Source organism: Bactrocera tryoni, unplaced genomic scaffold (assembly GCF_016617805.1).
Source record: "Bactrocera tryoni isolate S06 unplaced genomic scaffold, CSIRO_BtryS06_freeze2 scaffold_162, whole genome shotgun sequence".
In the NCBI taxonomy this organism is placed as follows: Eukaryota; Metazoa; Arthropoda; class Insecta; order Diptera; family Tephritidae; genus Bactrocera; species Bactrocera tryoni.
The window spans coordinates 15,059-40,643 of record NW_024395881.1 but is presented as its reverse complement, the minus strand read 5'-3'; the positions used below and the strand labels follow the sequence as shown (position 1 = coordinate 40,643).

The 25,585-nt window shown below is 38.0% G+C and overlaps 1 protein-coding gene across 1 annotated transcript in view; it reads left to right on the top strand.

Annotated features, from left to right (window-relative positions):
* Positions 1–25,286, top strand: part of LOC120780112 (carnitine O-palmitoyltransferase 2, mitochondrial) — a 63,515-nt gene extending 38,229 nt beyond the window's left edge. Inside the window, exons 2-4 of the mRNA XM_040112395.1 lie at positions 23,484–24,218; positions 24,284–25,075; positions 25,140–25,286. Coding sequence (XP_039968329.1) covers positions 23,484–24,218; positions 24,284–25,075; positions 25,140–25,275 — 1,663 coding nt within the window. The 3' untranslated portion in view covers positions 25,276–25,286. The remainder of the gene's footprint in view (positions 1–23,483; positions 24,219–24,283; positions 25,076–25,139) is intronic.
* The last annotated feature ends 299 nt before the right edge of the window (positions 25,287–25,585 follow it).

Below are 25,585 nucleotides of genomic sequence, written 5' to 3'. Positions count from 1 at the left end.
GAAAAGGGAACACTGGTTCGTACGACCATCAGCCCAGCGAGGTAAGCCTACTGGTCTTTTCTTTACGTGGAAAACACAAGCACAGAGTCCCTAGACGCAGCGTCCCAGAGAAAGGGGAACACAGACGGTCATATAAATTCTTTACCAGAACGTGAGAGGACTACGAACCAACAGCGATAGCTACGGCGATCAGCAGCATTGATGCCTTATGCATCAAAGAGTCAGGGCTTCACCCAACTATCCATGAAGGGGAAATAATAGACGACTCTTCTCTATGAAAGATTCTTTTTAATGGAAAGCCGACAATTAGGTTGTGTTCAAATCGGCAATAATAACTTTCTTGATCTTGAATCGGACTCCATCTATAAGAAAAACAATAGCAGACTGAATTATGTAAAGTTTAGCTTAGTCAAAGTCGAACGCAGGTCCAGGATGACGCAAATGTATTTTGGAAATTTGTCAAACACATAGGAAGGTACAATAGTGATATTCCGTTCTCTATGTCCAAGAAAAATCGAACGGCAGACTCGGGAATCGAGATTAGCGATATGTTTGCATCCTTCTGCAAGAGTGTGTACAATCAAGATTCTCGTCAGTGCTCAGCATTAATCAAAAATCAAATTGCATTGATTGCTGTCATTAACGTGCCCTAATTTCTCAGTCGAAGCAGATGTTTTAGCTAATGAGCGAGTTAATTTATTTACTCGGGTTAGGAATAAAAAAAATATATATTTTTAAGTCAGCCAATGAGATTGGTACTGACTGATCCTTTATTCGTATAATAATTCACAGTATAGACAAATACTATAATTTTGAATATATTAAACTTAAAACTGTACTTTTACAAAAGGTATAGAGAACTTGTTACTCGGCAGTCGATAATGATAAAGTGACCAAGAGGCTATGCTTTTCGCTGCTCAAGGCTGTTATCATAATTCTATTAATACATTGTTTTGATGATTTCATTGTTTAGGCATTTTATCATGCATCCGGCACATGTTGTGGTGATGTCGTGCTATACTTGTGGTTAGATGTTGCTATGCTGAGTTGAGCAAAGGCGTGGTTAAATGTTAAAGTATTAACTCTCCCCTCTCTTGTAAAAAATAGATCTCCTGATCTATACTTGAGTCTTGAGTAGATGAGTCATTCCTACACGTTCTATGGTAGCGTTGTAGTTTCTTAGATATGCAGTTTTTTGATAAATTATATATAGTTTGAATATTACAAATATACTTAATCCTAGGACTACAAGTACTCCTATAGTTATGAACATATTCTTGATTGGGTGTTCTTCAAATGGTATTAAAATTTGTTTAATTTTTTAATGTTGTCAAATTGATATTCGTTTTCTGATTTCAATATTTCAAGAATGTGAATTCTTTCGTTTCCATTAGCTATAATATAATCTTTAATTTCTTGTTCCTGGTTGTGGAATACTTCTGAGTCAATAATAATTGTTTCATTAAATTGTATTAAATTCGATCCTTCAATTGATTTTCCGTTTAAAATATGTTTTCCTTGTAATACGACATTACCATGTCCTAAATCTATAATAGGTGCGTTATTTTCTTGGATAACATTACAATGGGCTTCGTAACCTTTGATCATTGGTATTGTACAATTGTCATTAGGTTCTTGTTTACAAATATATTTACTTAAATTACTTTTACATTTAGATGCTAATATTATTTTATCTCCACATTTACTTACGATTTTATTCATATCCAAAATGCCTTGACGATAGGATAATGGAGTATCTTTGTATGTTGTGCATTTCTTTTCAATGACTGGATATTTATAAATTACAATGAAAGTGTCGTCTAATCTACCTACATGCGTGTCTGCATATTCGAGTATGTCAATAACCGGTATACTAGTTTGTCCCTTTCCTAATATCCTTTCAATCTCGTCCGTATTTATTGCTGCTGAATAAAAATTTCCGTTGTTCGCGAAATTAATTATCATAGTTAAGTCAAATAACTCCTTGTATAATTCCTGCAATACAACTTTTTGTTTAATTGTCTTAATATTAAATGTTTTCATCATTATTTCAAAGTTGGAATTAATTTGTCTTTGTTTGTTATTATTTTCAATTATGTCGTTGAGTATTGTTTTAATTTCAATCAGGTCGACGTGGTCTGGGACTCCTTTGATAAATTTCAAAATCGATCCTAAGAAATCAAGTGATCGTCTTAAGCGTCTGGCTCGTCCATTATTCAGTAGTTTTCTGAGGATTTCTATTCTGTTGAACAATACTATTTCTGTTGCGTCTTCACTAGGCATCTCTCCTTTATGTTCGGCGATCTTGTAGTATGGTTTCAGTATTTTGCTCGTCATATGGAATAGGTATTAAGGTTCTTGATACAAAAATGATGGGTTAGTCTCGGTTAGCACGTACTTGCGATCTTGTGAGTCGGTTATTTGCTGAGGTAAGGATGTTGCTAAGATTAATGTTAGCGTTATCTTCATCATGGTTTCTGAGGTTGTCCTTGTGTATGATCTTCCCCTCCGTTGTAATAATTGTGTCCTCACGATTCTCTTGTACTGTTTTCTTCAAATAGCGTGGATTTGTTTTATTTCGTCGGTTTTGTTTCACATAAACTGTTTGTCCTGCTTTATATTCCTTTTGTGTTCGTTTTCTATTGGGGTATGATAGCATATACTCCTGCTTGTTTTCAATCACTTCTTTTATTCCTTCAGTCTGCTCCTTTCAAAAAATAATTCAATAGGTTTCCTTTTTGTGACGGAATGTATTGTCCTATTGTATTTCTTAACTGCGTTGAATAGTTCTTTAGTCGCGGTTGCTTTATTTTGTTTAATGCGAATTCTAGAAATTTCCAGAATGGTTGAATGCAGCCGTTCAATTTGAGCGTTAGATGTTAAATGGTTTGATGCGGTCATTGAATGTTCAATACATAGCCGTTGGAATAGAGCTTTTGCTGCTATGCTATTAATTATAGTCTCGTTATCTGTCGTTAGTTAGTTTATTACAAAATGGGAATATTTGTGTGAGTATTTTGTAGAATTCTCTTTTGTCGTTTCATTTTCTCATATATGCGTATTTTGAGTATCTATCTATGCATGAGAGATACATGGTTCCATCGATTTCAAATATGTCCATTTATATATATGCCTATACCTTCGGGTATGGGTGTTTTTGCATAAACTTGTTTTGTCGGGTGGCGTTCGTATTTGTTCTCTTTACAAATGCTACAATTTCTAGTTAGTCGGATTACATAATTTTTTATATTTGGCCAATAGCAAGTTTCTAGTATCTCTAACGTATTATTTTTTGCGTTTCCCTGTGCTCTTTTATGCGTATGTCTAATTATATTTTCTCTGTCTTTTTCACTCGTAATGTCTTTTAATAGATTTTGACAAAAAACCTTTTTCTCTATATTAAATGAAAAGTTTATAATACCATGAATTTCTAGTGTACGAGTAGTGTGAAATGCGGTCGTGATATTAGGTTTGAAAATATTTGTTAGTGTATCTATCAAGTCTTGTGGTGTGACGTAATTAACATAAAATCTCTCGTGTTTTGCAAAAATTGTTGCTCTTTCTAGTGCAGTTTGTTTACATTTTTTTTTATCACAATTTGTGTTTTAAATTGGTTTAGTGGAGCGCTGACATCTTTAATTCTGATTGGCGAGGATGATTCCTGCGAGTGTATTGACTCGTTCGTGGTTCCGTTTACTTGACGGCTGAGTGCGTCGGCTACTACATTTAAATCTCCCTTAATATGTTTAATTTTTGCTCCGTATTCTTCTATAAAATTTTTCCATCTATTTAATTTTGAATTAGGATTGTCCTCTTATATTGAAAAAATTAGGGATTGATGATCGGTGTAAATAGAAGTATTACTAGTGAGACCATACAGATAATTCCTAAGTTTCTTGAGTGTCCACACGATTGCTAACATTTCTTTTTCGTTTGTTGAGTAATTTTGTTCAGTTCGCGTTAAGGGGGGAGCCTGCTTTAGAGGCTTCAAAAAATCCATATTTTCAAGGATTTTTTTGGAAAGGAAAGAAATGTCTGATCGAAATGAAACTTTTAGGATTTATTCTAATATATTTGAAAAGTCTTCTCAAATTTTTTTATTATTATACATTAGATATTTTTCATGTTTGAAGAAATTTACGGAGGCGCATCGAGTGTGCAATTTCTGTGTGGCGGGCAAGATGCAGGTCCCAATTTTCATCTGAAACAAAAAAACAAAAGAAATTTTTAATTTTCAATAGTGTAATTCCTAGGTGAACCAAGAAAATTCAACAAAAAGTGAAAAATTCAACAATGTTTCGCAGATTAAAAACAAATGCATTAAAAAAAATTTACTTTAAATCGTTTAAAAACCGAATTAATGTTAACTTTCTTACGTTTTTTTAGGTTCACCTAGACGAGAATTTAATTCCAAATACAACGCATTTTGATTCGTTTCGATAGGACGTTTACTTTTTTTTTTATCCTGCCTGCCAATTAAGAAAAATCGTAAAAATGGACAACCGAGAAATCCCGCGTCAAAGTTTTCGCTTTCTGCCCAATCGCTCATACATATATGTATCTGCTAGACGCTCGGTCACTATTTCCCTTTTAGCTCCGAAAATATTTCGAATTCCCTTCTAAAACTTTGGGGACATATTCTTAGATTATTTTTAAAGAGATTTAAGCAAAAAAAAATAATCGATTTTTCGAAACTTCTAAAGCACGCTCCCCCCTTAATGTACGTGAAATGAATGCTATAGGTTTCTTGCCTTGTGACAATACAGCTCCAATCGCATCATTGCTTGCGTCTGTAGTCAAATCAAATCTTTTTCCAAAATTTGGTTGGAATAATTCTATTTGTTCTTTTAGTTTATTTTTTTAGTGTTTCAACTGCTTTAAGCGCTTCGTCATCTAATTTTACATGTACTGAGTTACTTTTATTCTTTGAAATATTACCATTCTCACTTCGTGGGTAGAGTGTTAATGGTTTCGTTATGGATGCAAATCCTTTTATAAATTTTCTATAATATGAGGTCATTCCCAAGAAAGATCTTAAGTCCTTAAAATTTGTAGGGGCTCTGTACCTATCTGTAGCTTATATTTTTCCTGAATCTACTGTAATTCTACCGTTTTTAATTATATGTCCTAAAAATTCTGTGTCTTTGAAAAAATTTTGACTTTTCATCCGAGATTTTCATGTTGGCTGCGTGTTAAGTGTGTATTATATTGGTGATATCTTTCATATGTTGTTCAGGGTTAGCTGAATATATTAGAACATCATCTATATATACGTATGCGCATACTCCTATGAATGGTCTGAGGATGTCGTCAACGCTTCTTCGAAAGATCGACGGTGAGTTTTTCAGTTCAAATGGTAGTCGTAGAAATTCATATTTAGCATTATTTATTGAAAATGCTGTTTTTTCTCTGTGTTCTTTTTTTCTTTTAATTTGATGAAATCCTGATTCCAAATCTAACGTCGTGAAGTATCTAATACTATTTTTATTTCAGTTTCTACAAATGCTCTATCCACTTAGGGGTATGGATACTGTCTGACCTAAATAGGATTATTTGTTTCTGTTTTGATTTCTGCCTCTACTGTAGTTATGTAGGGTAATGTTTTACTCTGCTCGTTTCTTTTCATTAATTCATTTATTTCTTTTTTATACATTTCTTCTCCTATCATATAATTTATTCTTTTTCACAATTAATACATTTCTTTCGGTATCTATCATTGCTTCATTTGCTTCAAACCTTTAATTCCCATCAAGAAATCGAAATCTTGTAATGTATCGAGTTCTAAAAATTCCATACTGAATCCTATTATATTCACTTATTGATTAGCCGTGTAAAGTATCGGCTTGTTTTTTACTTTCTACTTCTATCCCTTTTGTGTGAGGGAATTTTGGATTTACACCACTATCAATTAGAATATACACTGAGTTACCTTCTTCTGTGGTCCTTACAAGCGTTGGGATAAGGATATTTTTCCTGTTCATATTCTGTATTTGATTGTTGATCGTGTGTTATTTGGTTGATCCGTTGATTCTTCGGTTCTATATTAGCATGACTTGTATTATCTCGTTCTCGTTTGCATCCCAATGCTCCTGCTACTTTCTTAAATGGATTTTGATAATTCTGTTGAGGCTGCGGATTTCGTGGTGGTTGTTGCTGATTCTCGTTGTAACCTTGTCTCGTTGGTCTACGGAACTTGGTGGATGAATCGATATCCATAGATATCCTGATGTTGATTGCTGAAATTATGATTCTAATGATGGTTGTATCGTGGAATGTACTCGAGGTTCTGATTGCATGAATCATGTTGCATTGTACAGGCGATACAGTAGGCATCTGCTAATGTTGTGCAGGCTCGTGCATAGATGGCGTTCTTGATGGCTACACTTCTCAAACCAGTGACGAATGTTCTGATTGCCTTAGCTTGGATTTCTTTTGTCAACACTTGGACTATTCCTTCTTCCTTGTGTGTCATCTCAATCTTGGATAGCATTACATTTAATGCTTGGTTCAGATTGTCATAATATACATGCAGTGGTAGTTCTTTCTGTTGTATTTTCATGATATCTTCCGCCAGAACGTATATTGGTCGTTCGATGATGTCTTGGAAGTTTCTCTTTAGGTTGTGGTTGATCAGGATCTGTGCTGCTTTGCCAATAATTTTTCCTCTGATCATTATTAATGCTTGGGCATATATATTATGTCCTTCGAATTGTCGTATGTCTTCCATTAATGTGGTTGCTACTTTTCTCCAATTTCTGTATTCGTTGTAATCACTATTAAACTGTGTTATTGATTTAAACACATTCAGATCCACTTTTTCTGGTCTGGTGTAGGAACATATTTCTTCTGTTCGTTGTGGAATGATTGCACTTCTTCCTAATTGTAGTTCGTAAACTTTCGTTGCAGATCGGCGTCTGCGTTGGTTAACGCAATTAAATTTGCTGGTTCAGTCATCTTGTTGATTTATTTTATTAAAGATCGGTCTCCAGTTGTATTCTTGGAGCGCTACTTGATATGATATTCTTTTTATGAAAGCGTGTCGTTTGCCAAGGATGGTATATTGATCCTTTACTTGCAATTTGTTGCCGTATTAGGGTTTTTATGTGAATCCCTTTTGATTGACGTTGTGTGGGATGATGCACTGGTAAACTTCTTGGATGGTTTAAATGAATTTTTTATTTGTTTCCAGGGACTAGGTTCTTACCTTTCAGGCAGACTGACTAAGGATATTAATGATGATCCTTTTTTTGTTGCTCCCCCACGTTGGGCGGCAGTTAATTTATTCACTCGGGTAGTTCCAGTGGTTTATATAGGCTATGTTTATCGCTGCTCAAGGCTGTTATCATAATTCTATTAAAACATTGTTTTGATGATTTCATTGTTTAGGCATTTTATTATGCATCCGGCACATGTTGTGGTGATGTCATGCTATACTTGTGGTTTGCTGTTGCTATGCTCAGTTGAGCAAAGGCGTGGTTAAATGTTTAAGTATTAACCAGCGCGATACCTTACATCACGCCGTTCCCGGTAATCTCCGAATAAGGGATCCCAATTTGGAAATTCGGCAAATGGAAATGGATAGAGCACTTGAAATTCTCTAACCTCTCCATCAGTGTGAGTAAGCTTTGGTCTACTGTCAAGTTCAAAGAGATATGATGACCGAGTTGAAGTTCAATTCAACCCGAAGAAGTGCACGAGCTATTTTAGCCTTCAATTTACACTGCACACTTCGGTAGACAAAACCAAACTTTTACTGATGAGAATGAAAGTAAAATCATCCTTATGCAGAGGTGGGCATATTAACACTCAGTGGCATTTTGCACCGTTCGGGCACGCGTGCGCATTTTGAGGGCTAGATGAGGGAATCATCTCGGACAAACATGAGGAGGGAATTGAGAGCAACGTATTTTACCACTCCCTGTTTACAAATGAGACCGTGGTATATACTTATGGGCAGTTGCACTGTGGGTAAAAATTGTAAAATTGCCTAACAAATTTAAGTTTCTTTATAACTACCGTAAATTTCTAAAATGTAAGACAAATAATAAACAGTATAATAAATATTTCGGAAGATGTTCTTTGGTTAAAGTTCCAGCTGATTATTTAATGAAATCTCTATCGAAAAATGAGTGGTTACCCAAAACCTTTTTAAGTGTAATCGTATAGTTAACATGGATTGCGCCGTTACTATCAACAGAACACTCTTCAAAGTACAGTATTCCAGATAATACCATATTTGGGGCAATTTAATGACTTACAAACCTCTGCTTTAATGTTGTCATAAGTTCATAAAAAATCGGTACTGGATTCACCTGTATACCGATCATATTCTTCGTGTTGGGCTTCATAATGCCTTTGAATATTGTATTTCTTCATCTGAACATGTTTTTTACATAGCAGACATTATATGATGCCAGAGCTCTCCTGACATAAATACTTTTCTTCCCATTCCAGATTAAATGAGTAAATTTTTCCTTTTAAATTTTTGTTACTGTTTTCACACGTTGATAACATTTTTGCACATTTAAATTATAGTAACTTCAGTTTATGAACCACTGTTTCTTCAAACACATATTTACAAATGAGCGCTCAGCACATACCTATTATCGTTTGTATTCTATTTGTGTGCTTAGCCAATTTCAATTAATAATGCCATACCGCGTAAATATATTTTTACTTGATTATTTTTTATTTTTTTTAAAATATTTGTTCGCTTTCTGAAGTGCGTATTATTATTTGAATACATATCCAGAGGATATTGAATACATTTGATCTTTAAAATTTAATAAAACAATTATAGAAGAAAACCTCAATTCTCCATTCCCACGACAGCCGGTTCTACGCACCGGAATTAACTCGGATTTCATCCGACCAAGGGCTGTTATTTCGGCGATCTAACCCCGTTTGGATCGATAAGTGTTAATTTGTGTTTGTCGTCACTAGAGCAATGCCTTGCAGCAGGGTTGCTCCGTATCCTCCTGACTCGCGCTGGCATTGAGTCCAACCCGGGCCTGGAGGAATTTTTCTGCTGCGTATGCGCAAAACGGCTCCATCCAAACTCCACCTCGGTCAGGCGTAACACATGCAATGGATGGAGCCATCTTAAGACCTGCTCAGGCCTTAAGAGTCATAGGGAGTGTACCACGCATTACGTGGCCCCATGTTGCCTGCGCAGTACTGCGACCCAAGCCTCTACGGCTGTGCAATCCGCACATAGTTCGCGCGCCGCGCCGCCTCTCAATCCGAGTGGCCAACAGAGGACCTCTACGGTCCCCAGGAGCTCAACCAGGCAACATAGCTCCCCCTCTGACTTGTACCCACCCCCCACCCCAACCTTCATCCCGCTCCAATCCTCGTGCGAGAACCAACCAGCAGCTCTTGGTCCCTCGCACAGTCTGTTCCGTGTGTCAGGCCGTCATACGTCGGAATGTGACATCCGTCAAGTGCAATTCCTGTACTGGCTGGTGTCACTTTTCGGCGTGTTCCGGTCTGCGCACCACACGTGAGTGGAGTGATTCGTACGTTGCCCCATGCTGCAGGAGTCTGCCCCCGCAACACACAACAGTGGCGTCGCCTTCCAACACCCCAGTGGGACAACCGCCCCTGCGGTTCTACAGCTGCAACAACTACCACCCACACGTCACTCCCTCACCCCCAGGATCACCCACGGACACCCTCGACAAACCCGGCTACTTCAACTTAACTGCAACGGACTCCAGAGCAAGATCGAGGAGATAGTTGCACTCATGAATCGGGAAACAGCCGCTCAGATCTTCTGAGTTGTGCCGGTTTCAACGTTATACGTAAAAATCGCGAGCGAGATAATGGTGGTGACCTAGCCTTTATATTGCACAACACCGTTCAGTATCGCCTAATCGATGAAGACATCGACCCCAGAGATACTACCCTAGAATGTCAGGGTATAGCTATCCGGTCAGGCGATGTCGAGCTCGAAATATTTAATATATACATCCCCCGTTACATGTTGCCCAACAGGATATCACCCGAATATAGGTGCGCTACTTCGTGGTGAAAACCGTTTGGTACTAGGCGACTTTAACGCGCACCGCGATCTTTGGCATTCCTGCCTGTCAAATGATCGTAGGGGATGGAGCTGGCGGAACAGATTGACGATTCGACATTCTGCACAATGAATGACGAAGCCCCCACCAGAGTTATGGGCACCTGTAATAGCTCGCCGGACATTACCATTGCTAGCGGTGGTCCGATAAACAGCATAACCTGGCGACCTACGCTAACTCTCGCATCAGATCATCTGCCCATAATTATTTCGATCGAGAAGCCTCCTGATTTAGTTTCTGTGGACAACCGCACCTACATTAACTTTGACAAAGCTAATTGGGTCGGCTTCACAGAATTTACTGAGAACACCTTCAACGCTCTACCTATTCCTATAGACGTATGCGTTGGCGAACGTCAATTCCGCAAGGTGATCGCAGCAGCTACCGCCCGCTTCATCCCGGCTGGAAGAATAGCGGAAATCCGCCCCAATTTCTGATTGGGCTGAAGCAGCCGTTTTAGCTAATGAGCGCGACACCTTACGCCATGCCGATCCCGGGGATCCCCGAATAAGGGATCTCAATTTGGAGATTCGGCGTATGGTAAACCAACATAAGCGGACGAAATGGATAGAGCACCTGAAGTCCTGTAACCTCTCCACCGGTGTGAGTAAGCTTTGGGCTACTGTCAAAGATCTGTCTCACCCGAAGAGACATGACGACCGAGTTGAAGTTTAATTCAATGGTCATGCCTCTTCGGACCCGAAGAAGTGCGCGAGCTATTTTAGCCGGCAGTTCACACTGCACCCTTCGGTAGACAAAGCTAAACGATGTGTTAACCGACGGCTGCTCAAAATGCCAAACGACGGCGCGCCACTTACTTTCACCGATGAGGAGGTTCAGGGTGTCATCAACAAAGCAAAATCATCCAAATCCATTGGCACTGATGGAATCAACATGCTAATGCTAAAGCATCTAGGCTCGACGGGAGTAGGATATCTCACCAAGGTCCTCAATCTGTCACTGACCACTCTTCAAATACCTGCAGTGTGGAAAGTCGGAAGAGTGCTCCCACTACTGAAACCTGGGAAACCCGCCAACAAAGGGGAATCTTATCGACCGATAACTCTCCTCTCCCCAGTAGTGAAGACACTTGAGGCCTTGCTACTCCCGACCTTCACTCACCACCTGAGCCTAGCCAGCCACCAGCATGGATTCCGAAAAGTGCACAGCACCACCACAGCACTTAGCGTCATAAACGCCCAGATAGTTCGTGGCCTCAACCAGAAACCACCCTGCGAAAGAACGATCCTCGTAGCGTTGGACCTGTCAAAAGCTTTTGACACGGTCAATCACACAACGCTACTGCAGGACATCGAAACAACTACGCTCTCTCCAGGGCTAAAGAGGTGGACCATGAACTATCTGAGTAGTCGCCAGTCATCCGTACTATTTCGAGGTAAAACATCTAAACTGAGAAGAATTAAACAGGGGGTTCCTCAGGGTGGTGTCCTCTCCCCACTACTGTTTAACTTCTACATCTCGAAACTCCCACAACCACCAGAAGGAGTTTCCATAACCTCGTACGCTGATGACGGCACGATATTGGCGTCGGGCAATGGGATCGATGGCATATGTTCGAAGGTAAACAGCTACCTCTCCGACCTTTTTCGTTTCCTCACTGCACGAAATCGCACACTTTCCCCCACCAAATCCACAGCGACCATATTCACAAACTGGACGAAGGAGTATAGACTTGAGCTTAACCTTGCAGTCGACGGCGTCAAAATACCGACTGTCAATAATCCCTAGATTGTAGGTGTGACACTCGACAGCCTAAGTTTCTTCACTCCTCACATGACCGCGATTATTGTCAGAGTACAGAGCCGCACCAAAATGCTCAAGTCGCTAGCCGGTAGCACATGGGAAAAAGACAAAGAAACGTTGTTGGCAACATACAAGGCAATCGGCCGCAGCCCCCATATGGTCGCCTGGATGCAGTGGTACGCAGATGAGGAAACTACAGACCTGTCAAAACACTGCACTCCGGACCACTACAGGATGTCTTTGATTGTCTTCCATTGAACACCTCCACAGTGAGACGCTTATGCTCCCAGTTAAGAGCATAATGAACTTCTCTTCAAGCAGTTCCTGCCGGGATGCTTTCTCAGAAATCACCCCTGCTGTCATCTGCTTGGAGCGGAACCGCCTCCTAGGAGCATCAAAAGGTCATTCCTGGATTACGTCGACGACGTCGTACAGTACTCCGACCGGACTTCGGACGCAACTATCTTCCGACTGGTACTCACCGCCATTCACAGTGGAGCTATCAACACCTTCACCGACTCCTTTCCGTGAATGTCGTTCTTGAAGTCAAACCACCACCCATCACAGATGAAAAGCTCGATTTGCCGCCAGAAACGCGAGTGACCCTAGCGCAGCTTCGTTCTGGATATTGTAGCAGGTTAAACTCCTACTTAACCAGTATAGACGCAGACGTACCCAATATATGTCTTGCATGCAACGAATCTCCGCTTGACACTGGCCACCTCATTGCATGTCCTACCTACCCCACTCATCTAACACCCTTTTCCCTTTGGTCCGACCCCGGCGAAGCAGCTCGTTTCCTGGGCCTCCCGTTAGATGACGTCGATGACAACACAGATAATCCTAACGGGAATTGATAACCGTTAAAACAATAACAGGGAATTGAGAGCAACGTATTTTCCCACTCCTTGTTTAAAAATGAGAGCGCGGTATATACATATGGGCAGTTGCACTGTGGGTAACAATTGTAAAATTGCCTAACAATTCTAAGTTTCTTTATAACTACCATGAGTTTATAAAATGTAAGACAAATAATAAACGGTAAAATAAATATTTCGGAAGATGTTCTATGGTTAAAGTTCCAGCTGATTCCAAAATGCATTATTTAATGAAATCTCCATCGAAAAATGAGTGGTTACCAAAACCTTTTTAAGTGCAATCGTATAATTAACATGGATTGCATCGTTACTATCAACAGAACACTCCTCAAAGTACGATATTCCAGATAATACCATATTTGGAACAACTTAATGACTTACATTGCCTTAATGTTGTTATAAGTTCATGAAAAATCGGTACTGGATTCACCTGTATACCGATCATATTCTTCGTGTTGCGCTTCATAATGCCTTTGAATATTGTATTTCTTCATATGAACATGTTTTTTACATAGCAGACATTATATGATGCCAGAGCTTTCCTGACATAAATACTTTTCTTCCCATTCCAGATTAAATGAGTAAATTTTTCCTTTTAAATTTTTGTTACTGTTTTCACACGTTGATAACATTTTTGCACATTTAAATTATAGTAACTTCAGTTTATGAACCACTGTTTCTTCAAACACATATTTACAAATGACCGGTCAGCACATACCTATTAGCGTTTGTATACTATTTGTGTGCTTAGCCACTCTCAATTAATAATGCCATACCGCGTAAATATATTTGTATTTAATTATTTTTTTTTTAAATATTTGTTCCCTTTCTGAAGTGCGTATTATTATTTGAATACATATCCAGAGGCAACTTAGATCTTTAAAATTTAATAAAACAATTATAGAAGAAATACGAAATATTTGGTAAAACTGAAAAAGATCATAAATCATATATTTACATAAGCATTTTCATTTAAAGTAACTGCATTGTTTAAAGAAAATATATATTATGGTCATAAGTATATTTACTTTTTTATATTAGTAAATATATAGAAAACTGCCTTGGATATGTACGTATAAGAGCCCACAACTTGAGAAAAGATTTCCCAATTGTAACTAATATTAATTTGTACTACTGGCATCATCACCATTAACAGTTTTATCACAAATACAGTTGTCCACAAAATAATAGGAGTGCCAATCTGAAAATGTGTTGGGCTGCATAACTTTTTTAAATCACATGTAAATGACGCGAAACAATAACGGTACACATAACGGGATACTAGCATTAAAATACAAAACAAATTTTTATTGTGATGATTGCTATTCTACTTCAGCTTTGCTAGTTCTGGAAGACACTTGTTATTGCTTTAATAGTAGGAGTGTTAGATATTTCGTTTTCAAAATAGTCCTTAACATAAAAAATTTTTCACAAAATTAGGAAAGTAAGTATAGTTCCATAATCTATCAGCAATTTAAATTAGTAATTAATTTATTTAATCATTGGATTTTTCTCCAGTGGGTAGAGAAAATCATTGTACAGAAAAAAAGCGGAAAACGAAAAAAATATTAAAAAAACTAGGAAAAACTTCTAAAGAGATCCAAGAAATCCTAAAAACTCGAGAGAGAAAACTCGATTTACGAGTAGAATCGGAATCGAGTTTACCATCCCTACTGGCAGCCATAGCGTGCACATATAATAACCTCCGTTCAATAACCACCACAAAAAAAGTACTTTTTTTCCATGTAATTTATATGGAAAACAGAAAATTTGAAAGAGGCACCTCTTAATATTAATATTAAGAGCTCATCTTTTGAGTGACTTTTTTTTACACATTTCGAAAGTTTTGAGCCTGTTTTTCAGTTGAAAAAAAAGGTTGCTTCAAAATGGCACACCCTAATATATATGTATGTATATATATACATATATAGTATATATATAATTACCTTCCGATGTTTTTTGGAAAATGAAACACTTTTTTTTAGAAATGGAAAACGTTGATTCTGCTTGTGGATTATTTTTATTTGGTTTTTTAAATTTTTTTACATCAAGTCGAGAATATGATATGTAAATGGCCGCCGCCACAATTGATTGTCATTTGAGCCCTTTTTATGGCATTTTCCATCACGTTGGCCAAAACTTCCGGCGATAGGTCCTCACATTCTTGACGGATATGTCTTTAAGAGCTGCAAGAGTCTGAGGCTTGTTGATATAAGCCCGCGACTTCAAAACGCCCCACAAAAAAAGTCTGGAGCGGTTAAATCAGGCGGTCTTGCTGGCCATTGTAAATCGCCAAAAACGGGAGATTAGGCGCCCGGGAAATGCATCCTTCAGCATATCGGTTGTGGCACGCGGTGTAGTGTACCATTGTTTATTTACGTGTATTTCGCATGTGTTCACTACACAAATGTCAAAACAGAACTGACATTAGAGGTCAATTGCAAAATGTATAGCATCGTCTGACTTTTGCACCACCCTGTATTTAAAAATTAAACCCTATGTCTATATTTATAACCCAAGAACGGCTGAACTGATTTGGCTGAAAATTGGTGATGAGGTAGTTTGAAACCTCGGGATCGTTTTATGTTAAAGGTCACAACAATTCATAAATAAAACAAATTATATATCAAAACATAAGCATGTGTTCAATATTCATGTGGGGGATTGTTTTTTTAAAAATGAAACGCTTTATTTTGTTTTATTATATAAAAAAGGATTTATTAATATACTTGTTGAAAAACGTAGATTTAAATGCTCAGTACAAAATTGGTTTGGTGACCAATGCGTCCGCACAGTATGGAGTTTCATAATCAAGTAAGTCTTTTTAACTGTCGCTGTCGGCGTTCATTGCTATTCGTTGAGTCCGTTCATTCAGGGTGTATGTTTAGGGTTGCATGCGTGCGCAGGTCAGGTCATTATTCGTAGAGTCTGTTCAGTCAGGGTGTACGTTTAGAGTTGCATGCGTGCGCAGGTCATGGTTGCAATCCCACATTCGGCCTTCCTGACCTATTCGTTCGCCCCGAACGAAGGTCTCCACCTCTTCATGAATTCGGCGATGGTGGTCGTGTAACCAGGACCCTCACCCTCGCCTACATTCTCGACCTCATACCTATCGCGTCCTAAAACCTTCGAAATCTTATATGGACCAAAATATTTAGGCCTTAACCTAAGCCCGCTCCCATACTGAGTTCGCTTAATGGCGACTAATTCGTCCAGACTGTACTTTGTTGATTCCTTCCTTTTTCTGCAATATTTTGTTTGGCCTGATCCCTCATCATTTGTCGGTCTGAATCTAATTCATTCAAGTCGGCGTTTTTATCAACTCATTTACTTCTGTCGTACCCGAAATCCTCATCTCTATGCCAGTTAAAATTTTAAATGGAGAAAACTTTGTACTACGCGTTGGTGTATTGTTAATAATTTGTTGTGCCCTACTTACGTGCCTATACCAATTCCCAGGCTCTTCTCGGCACATCTTAGAAATCATTGGTACTACGATTTGGTGTATTCGTTCAACTTGTCCATTGCCTCGAGGAACACCTGTAGCTATTACCAAATGCTCTATACCTTCCCTCGCACAATAATCTTTAAAGAGATTTCCTGTGAACGCAGCACCTCTATCAGTTATAATACGCTGTGGATTACCGAAAACAGGGGCTTGTTTCTCGAGTCGATCAACGACCGCCTCGGCTCCAGTGTTTTTAACCGGGTACAACCACACAAACTTTGAAAAAGCATCTACCGCAACAAGAATATAGTTATACGCCTTCTTTGTTTGTTCCATGGGACCACCATGATCTAAGTGAAAAGTGGTTAATGGCTGATCTTCCTTAGGTATTGGATTTAATAAACCTTCTCTCTTCCCTAGCTTTAAATCTGTCATGATGCATTCGATACAACTCTTTACAATTCTAATTACTTTTGGGCCTAACTGAGGAATAAAAAATGTCTTTTGAATTGCTAACTGCGTCTTATTTGCAGAGAAGTGTCCCTGTTTATGTGCCGTCCGAATTATTTCATCCTCCATCAGCGATGGAACTACTATAAGCTCTCTTATTGGATCCTTGTGTAGTAGCCCATGCTTCAAGTAGAAATCTTCGTATTCAGTCGCTTCCAAGACTTTGCACACTGCCCGAATCCATTCGTCCTGTTGCTGAGCTTGCCTCAGCCTATGCAGCAAAGAATCTTCCAACATAAGACACGCTACTCTGCTTAACGCATCGACGTGACGCATCTTGGAGCCATTTCGGTGTTCTATTTCATAGTCAAAATCTTGTAATAGCAACGCCCACCGAGACACTCTTAGCGGAATATCCTTCTTTTTCATGGTCATTGCGAACGCGTTGCAATCAGTAACGATTCTGAAATGCAACCCTAAAAGATATACTCTCCACTTTTTAAGTGCCTCAACAATCGCTAACACCTCTAACTCATACGAATGGTACTTTTCTTCTGCTGGCTTTGTCTTCCGACTCATGTACTGGACTGGGTGAAAATGTAAATCTTCGCTGTCCTTTTGTAAGAGTACACCACCATATCCATGTATCGAGGCATCCGTATGCACTTCAGTTAGAGCCTTCGGATTGTACAACCGTAACACTGGTGAACTAGCCAGAGCTGCCTTTAATTGCTGCAGCGAGGCTTGCTGTTCGATCCCAAACACAAAAGCTACATCCTTACGCAACAGGTCAGACAGTGGTTTAGCGACTACTGCATACCCTTCTATGAAACGGCGAAAATAAGAAGAGAGCCCTAAGAATCTTTGCACCGCTTTCTTATCCATAGGTATCGGAAAATTCCTTACTGCCTGCGTTTTCGCTTCTGGTGGCCTTATTGTACCACACTCTATAATATACCCCAGAAAATCAACAGTCGTCTTCAAGAACTGGCATTTCTCCCACTTAATCCTTATGTTATAAAATGCCGCCCTGTTCAACACAGCTTTCAACTTATGTATACCCTCGTCATAACTAATAGAAGCATTTATAAGATCATCTATGTAAGTTACCACGATGCCATCCTTCACTAAGTCTCAAAACAGTGCGAAGATGTATCGAGTGAACACTGCTGGGGAATTGGAAATACCAAAAGGAACGTAAATGAACTCGTATTGACCTTGATGGGTCACGAATGACATATATTTCCGCGAACCTGCCTCTATCGGCACCTGGAAAAACCCGTTCCATAAATCTAACGTTGTAAATACTTTTGCGCTTTGTAATCTCTCGATAACGTCATCTATGAGTGGCATTGGAAAATTATCCCTCATGATTTTTTCGCTCAAACGTCGGTAGTCGCATCACAGACGTTCACGCACAACATGGAAATTGATATCCACTTTGACTCCATCTACGCTAACTTTGATTATGAAACTGCCAATAGTTGTAAGTATACTATTTCCTATTCCACGAAGGTGATTTATATCATTGGACAAATCAATCCTTCCTAACTTCATCAACACATCGTAACGCATGAGGCATAGATCGCAACCAGTGTCCAGCAATGCTGAGAACGTAAACCCGTTAATAGTTAATTCTTTTTAAACTACACTGCCAAGGGACACCATACGCATCATTTCCAGCGTATTTACCCTTGCACCCTCGCTTTTTACCTCCGTTCTCTTCTTTGGGCACTCTGCAATACGATGCCCTGACTGATTACACCCAAAACTTTTTGATAATCGTTGCTATTTGCAGGTATTCGCCAAATGACCCGCTTCTCCACACCTATAACAAATTTTCCTATTGGGCCCATAATCTTTAGTGACAGAATTATTGTCTTCGCGCTTGTTTTGAAATGTACTCACATTGGGTTGACGCCCCGAGCGAACTTTTTCATAAACAAGGATCTGAACTTTTAATTCTTCTATCGACATAGCCTGATACAAGTTAGCTTTGTTTGGTCTGGAATCTGGCATTCCCTCTACAAAATATTCGATGACACTTCTTTCGTCTAGCTTTATTGGCCTATCTAAGTCCATAAGGCTATAAAGATACTCGCGATAATCTTCATTTGGGCGCTTTCGCCGATTCCTAAGTGCCCGATGCACTTGGATTGACGATGTTACTACTCCAAATTCTTTTTGCAAACATTGTTTAAGTGCACTCCAACTATTTATGTCCCGTTGACTACGAACGAAAATTTTCGCGGCACCCTTCAATAATTGTTTCCCGTATATAAACTTTTGTAAATCTCCCCAACGAACTGCCTGCATTTGATTCAAAATCATCGAGCCACTCCTCGACTGGGTGTTGCCCCGTACCACTAAAAGTTGTAAGAGATTCCTCGAGATCGCGTAGAGTAAAGACCGGAGACCCGGACCCCATCGCCGACATCATGTTGTTTTGCACCGAATTAGTTTCACTGTCTGAGCTATCCTTTTCAGGATCTACAGTCAGTCCAAAATGTTCACAAAGTCGGTCCTGTAATGTAGCTTTACGGCCATTTGTCGATAAACCCATTGCAAACAATTTTTCCTTCAAACCGTTCACTGTCAATAAAAAAATCTGTTGTCTGTCCATGTCAACTGTTATCAAATGTAATTGGTATATAATTCAAATTGGATATTTAATATATAATAAGTAAAAGTAAAAGTAAACCTTAAAATATACGTTCACAAATTGTGGCATTTATTATAACTTGAATTAAAATTCTTATTGGGTTTTTTTATATAAATGTAATAGTACAAATGGGTTATGTTTTCCAAAATATACAATATTAATTTCGGTATTTTTATGTTGACAAAATATTATATATTGCTCTGTACTTTATAAAACGCTTCTTTTTTGACAATTTTTAATACACATTCTTTCTTTAAATTGCTTAACTCATACCTGTCTTCTGCTTATGTATAAATATATTTATTCTTACTGCTACTGTACCCAATCGCTGAACGCTTCGACCACTGCTTCTCTGCTTACAATTTTCTCTGGACTGTCAATCAGGTATCAATAACACGCCGCTATTACGCTGCTACGCTGCTCTCAACCGCCACACTTAAATCACCATCAACGCATATACACTGCGCTAAACAACAGCATCAGTTTTTACCACTAACGCATCATCACTACGCTAGTCCGAATAACTTGTCAATAGTTATCATGCGCTGATCTTAAATCACCACCAGCGCATATACACAGCACTGTACTGTAAAATCAGCTTTGACCACTAACGCATCACCACAGCGCTAGTCCGCACAACTTCTCAATAGTTACCAACTGAACTCTTTGTTCTTTGTATGCTTCACAAATACAACTCAACACTATGTCGATATACTCTACTCGTTGTGAGAGTATATACTCGCTGCTCTCTTCAGCTACCGCACGACACCGTTTGACGACAGCGTCTTTCTTGAATTTACTGTTGATTTTCGTTAGCGTCCTAACGGATCTTGTAACGGGACTGAGTAGTGACGCCACTCCACACGTACAGTTTCTTTTCTTAAAACGTTATGTGCCACAAGAAATAGGCAATTTCACAGTTTTTTCACACCGCCTTACTGTAATCCAAATTTGCTGATACTACTTTATTTCAGTACTTAACTGCGTTTCACGAAATTTAACTCCTACGCAAAGTCACCTTTTGTTTGTAACTTTTACACTTTCAGCACTTTTGCTAGCCAACACTTCTGCCACGACACTTTTGCCAGTTTCTAGAACGTTTTGTTTGTTTGGAGGAAAAAACGGTAGAACCAAGATCGCTCCACGTCCACTCGAACAGTTTCTTCACAGTTTACACAAAGTTCAAATTTCGGATTACTCGGCACTTTTGCCACGACACTTCTGCCACTTTCCGACACTTTTGCCACTTTCCGGCACTTTTGCCACTTTATAGAACGTTTTCTTTCAAAAGTCACAATAATCTCGCTTCTTGTTCACCCGATCAATCTTTTACAGTTCGCAAAGTTCAAATTAATCGGCACTTTTGCCACGACACTTCTACCACTTTCCGACACTTTTGCCACTTTCCGGCACTTTTGCCACTTTCCGGCACTTTTACTGCTTTTCGACACTTTTGCCACTTCCACACGCGAAGGGATTTGCATCCCACTTCTGACACCACTTTGTGGTGAAACGCTTTATTTTGTTTTATTATATAAAAAAGGATTTATTAATACACTTGTTGAAAAACGTAGATTTAAATGCTCAGTACAAAATTGGTTTGGTGACCAATGCGTCCGCACAGTATGGAGTTTCAAAATCAAGTAAGTCTTTTTAACTGTTGCTGTCGGCGTTCATTGCTATTCGTTGAGTTCGTTCATTCAGGGTGTATGTTTAGGGTTGCATGCGTGCGCAGGTAGGTCATTATTCGTTGAGTCTGTTCAGTCAGGGGGTACGTTTGGAGTTGCATGCGTGCGCAGGTCACGGTTGCAATCCCACATTCATGTAAGAGTCATTTGAACATTTTTCTTCAAAAATACGGAATAAAATCACATAGCTACTGGCAGGGTACAGTAGTTTTTGTTTACATATACATGTGTACATATGTGTATGTATATGAATTATAGTGATAGTTGTAACTGAATAAGAAAAGGTTAAATCATAATTTGAGATAAGTGCAGAATAGCTGACAAATAGTCCTGAAGCATTGCACAGAACAATGCAATATTTAAAAGATACGATCAAGTCTGTGTTTTAGCCGTCGATTTTGCAATTACATTCGATGAATGTTGGTTAAAACATTACCATATGATTAGATATAGGGTGTGAGACGCGCCCTCTTCTGCTCTACTCCTGCACTGTTATTCACTATAGCAAAAAGCATACATATGTGTCACGATATACGATGCATATGCAGAGACTGTGATGATGTTGTTACATCATAGATATTTATGTATATACTATTCCTTAAAAAAAATAAAATCACACAGCTACTGACAGGGTACAGTAGTTTTTTTTACATACACAAATATATGAATTATAGTGATAGTTGTAACTGAACAAGGAAAAGTTTAATCATAATTTGAGATGAGTGCATAATAGCTGACAAATATTCCTGAAGCATTGCACAAAACAATGCAATATTTAAAAGGAACGATCATGTCCTTGTTTTCTTAAGTGTAGTATCTGGGTTTTATCCGTCGATTTTGCAATTGCATGCGATGAATGTTGGACAAAACATTACCATGTGATTAGATATAGAGTGTGAGACGCGCCATCTTCTGGTCTACTCCTGCACTGTTATTCACTATAACAAGAAGCATATATAGTATATGTGGAGCGATATATGATGCAGATTCAGAGACTGTGAAGATGTTACTTCATGTCAATAAAAAATGTAGATTGCCAATTTAACTTTTTCATTATATTGTTATCACGATAAATGATATCATTGACAACAAAGAACGAGCGGAGCCGCAGGTTTAGACTAGTAAGAAAATAAAAAAGCTTTCCAATTGACTGAATGTAAAAAAGAAGTAATACACTCAGCATGTTCCATTTTCTCAAGGCGCTCGATTGTGTCAACAGACTTGGAAGTGAATTTTTTTTATCTAAGAATTAATTTTTTTTATCTAAAAATTAAGAGATTACTTAATTTTTTTCAGCTACCTTAAATAGTTTTTCTTAATTTACCGTTGTTAAAAAAACTCCAGTTGCTCAGTTTTTCTGTCTGTCTGATTGTTCGATATATTTTCCCTCACTTATTGTATAAATTGTTAAATTTCACTCACTTGATAAAATAGCACATACATATGTACTCCTCTTCTCTCGTCTCGACTGAAATGGTGCCACAAATTTCACCAGCCAGCTGCGCTTGAGCAAAATCTAAAAACAAAGTAAAACGAACAGTCCGATGCATTCTAATGCATTGATGACGCGGAAACAAACAGCAATCGCAATTTTTTTTTCAATTTCACCTATGCCCTTCCCACAAAATATCTAAAAACAAATGCGATGTCTGACCGTCATTTTACTTTTACGATTTCATGCGTATTCATTTTTTCACCATATGGTTCGGCGTTCGCTTACCATAGGGTCACTTAAGTAAGTACCTACATATGTAGTAAGTAGCAGGGTAATCACTTACCGCGTGGCCAATCGCCACTTCCAGTATTGCAGGGTGTCTAAATTCTAATACAGATCCAATTTCCCTTTAATGCGAACAATTCAACAATTGAGTCCATGCCATGTCAAGGAAAGCCATCCCATATAATGATATTTCCACCTGCGTGTTTTACCATCATATTTGTGTCCGGACTGTGGCTCTATCTTAACTAATTGTAGTAGTTGTAGTGGCATAAAAATATGTTATTTGGGCGACGTCAAAATAATGCACTATTTTAACAAACTGATATAAAAACTGCGCGTTGAAAGGTAACGGAACTTACTTAACGGCACTTATGACTAGAAAGATTAAGTAAAAAAAATCGTCTTCAAAATAACTGTTTTCCTCAAAAACAGATTGCATATTTCACGAGTCACATTCTTTGTGCTATTTGCGTGATGTGTATGCATAATAATTTTACATTTTTCTCATTTTTACTAGTTCTTGTATCGGTACAACGAGTTATAAGCAGGTTTAAAAATATTTAAATTCAAACATTTGGGATTAAAAATTAGATTTTCAATATTAATTTTCAAAATTCGAAAAAATAAGTCGAAAGTTTAACACTTTGTTTCTATTTAATTGCTAATTTACTTATACATACATATATTGCAAAATATAATCTGGTAAGTGTCGATGTTGCTTTAACGCCATATGTATATTTCTCTTCATGCTATATATTTTGTTATTGCAATAATTTTATATACATATATAGGTTCGACATGTATTTACGTGATAGAAGTCCATTGCCTCTTAATTATAATCCCTTGCTTATTATGAAACACGACACAAAAGAGGCATATCAAGACCAATTGCTGCGCGCCACTAATTTAGTGATAAGTTCCATGAGATTTTGGCGTTCGTTACAAGCACACCTATTAGATCCTGAGATTTATCATCTGAATGCTAAGAAAAGCGATACGCAGGGATTTAAGAATATTATGTGTCTTATTCCTGAAAGAATAGCCACATATGCAGCTTATGCTTTCAAAGCTTTTCCTTTGGATATGAGCCAGTACAAACGACTTTTTGGAGTATCTAGAATACCAGGAAAAGGGAAAGATTCCTTAGTGCAAAATGAAAACTCAAAACATATATTAGTCATTCGTGGTGGCAATTTATATTCAGTAGATGTGTTGGACAAAGATGGAAATATAGAAAGACCAGAAGTAATTCTCGGGCGTTTGCATACGGTTTTAAATAAGGCTGATACTAACGGTAGTTCCACTGTACCCATTGGAACTTTGACTACTATTAATCGGGACGAATGGGCTAGTTTGCGCCAGTATTTAACCGATAATATAGGAGGGGAAAATAAGCGACTTCTTGAAACAGAAATTGATGCTGCTTTGTTTTGCCTTTGTTTAGACTCATCTAATTCCCCCAAATACAGTGAAGAAAATTTTGTACCATTGCTCAAGGACTTGTTAGCGGGTGACGGCATAAATCGGTGAGGAGGAAGTAAAATCTATCACAAACACTTTTTATGCACAAAAATTTTTTTTCTTTTTATAGTTGGTTTGATAAATCAGTATCATTAATAGTAACTGCAGATGGTACGGCCGCTGTAAATTTCGAACACTCGTGGGGCGACGGAATCGCCGTACTAAGATATTTTAATGAGATATACCAAGAAACTATAAAGAATCCTTTTGCAAAGCCTAGTATAATAGTTAATCATACTGAAAATATAAAGTGCATAAGAGCGATCAAACTAAAAACAGACGCATATGTAGAAAATGCAATACAAAAAACTATATTGAAAAACAAGCATATAATGCAGCAACTGAATGTAAATATTCTAAAATATCCGGAACTGAATAAAGATATATGCAAATCACTTGGTTTGAGCCCTGATGCAATAATGCAACTTTCATTTCAACTTGCATATAAAAGAGCTTTTAATGATTATGTTGGAACTTATGAATCTTGTAGTACGGCTGCATTTCGACACGGCCGCACCGAAACCGTACGTCCATGCACCATGGCGACAAAACACGTGTGTGAAAACTTGGGACGAAGTCTTGCAAAGCAGTCACATTTAAGTGAATTATATTCCTTAATCAAACAGAGTTCGTACGTGCACAATGAGCTAACGAAACAGGCTGCAATGGGACAAGGTTTCGACAGACATTTATTTGCTTTAAGACATCAAGCTAAACTGCATGGAAAAGAATTGCCTGCTGTATATGAAAGTGAGGCGTATGCTAAAATCAATCACAATATCATTAGCACTTCAACCTTATCATCCAACGCTTTGTTGGCTGGCTCTTTTGGTCCAGTGGTACGAGATGGTTTGGGAATAGCGTGAGTATGATATATTCATAAAAAGTGTGTATTCTTTATTATCATTGTTGTTTATATGAAACAGATATTCAATACAAAATGATTATTGTGGTGCAATAGTTTCTTCCTATGAAAATGAGCGCAACGGAAAAGAATTTGTCGACAGCTTACAAACAGCATTTCGTGATATATCCAGAGTTTTAAAACATCTAGTGAAATAAGCTATATAAAATAATGAAACATGATATATATTTTAATACGGAAAAATTTTATTTTAGCGATTTTTGAATAAAAATATATAACTGTTAATTCATTCGACAAAACTAAAAAACTAAAAGTGTTAGAATTTCATACATTTTTCGTACGAAATTTCTTTTAATTACTCAGTACAAACGAGAGATAGGGATTTAGTAACAAGTTTTTATAGAACGAAGAATGAAAAGACGAAAACTAAAAAACTGGAGGATTGTGCGGAATCATGGTAAACCGTTCGATCCCACAGAAGAAACATTAAAGGTTATATTCAGTGTC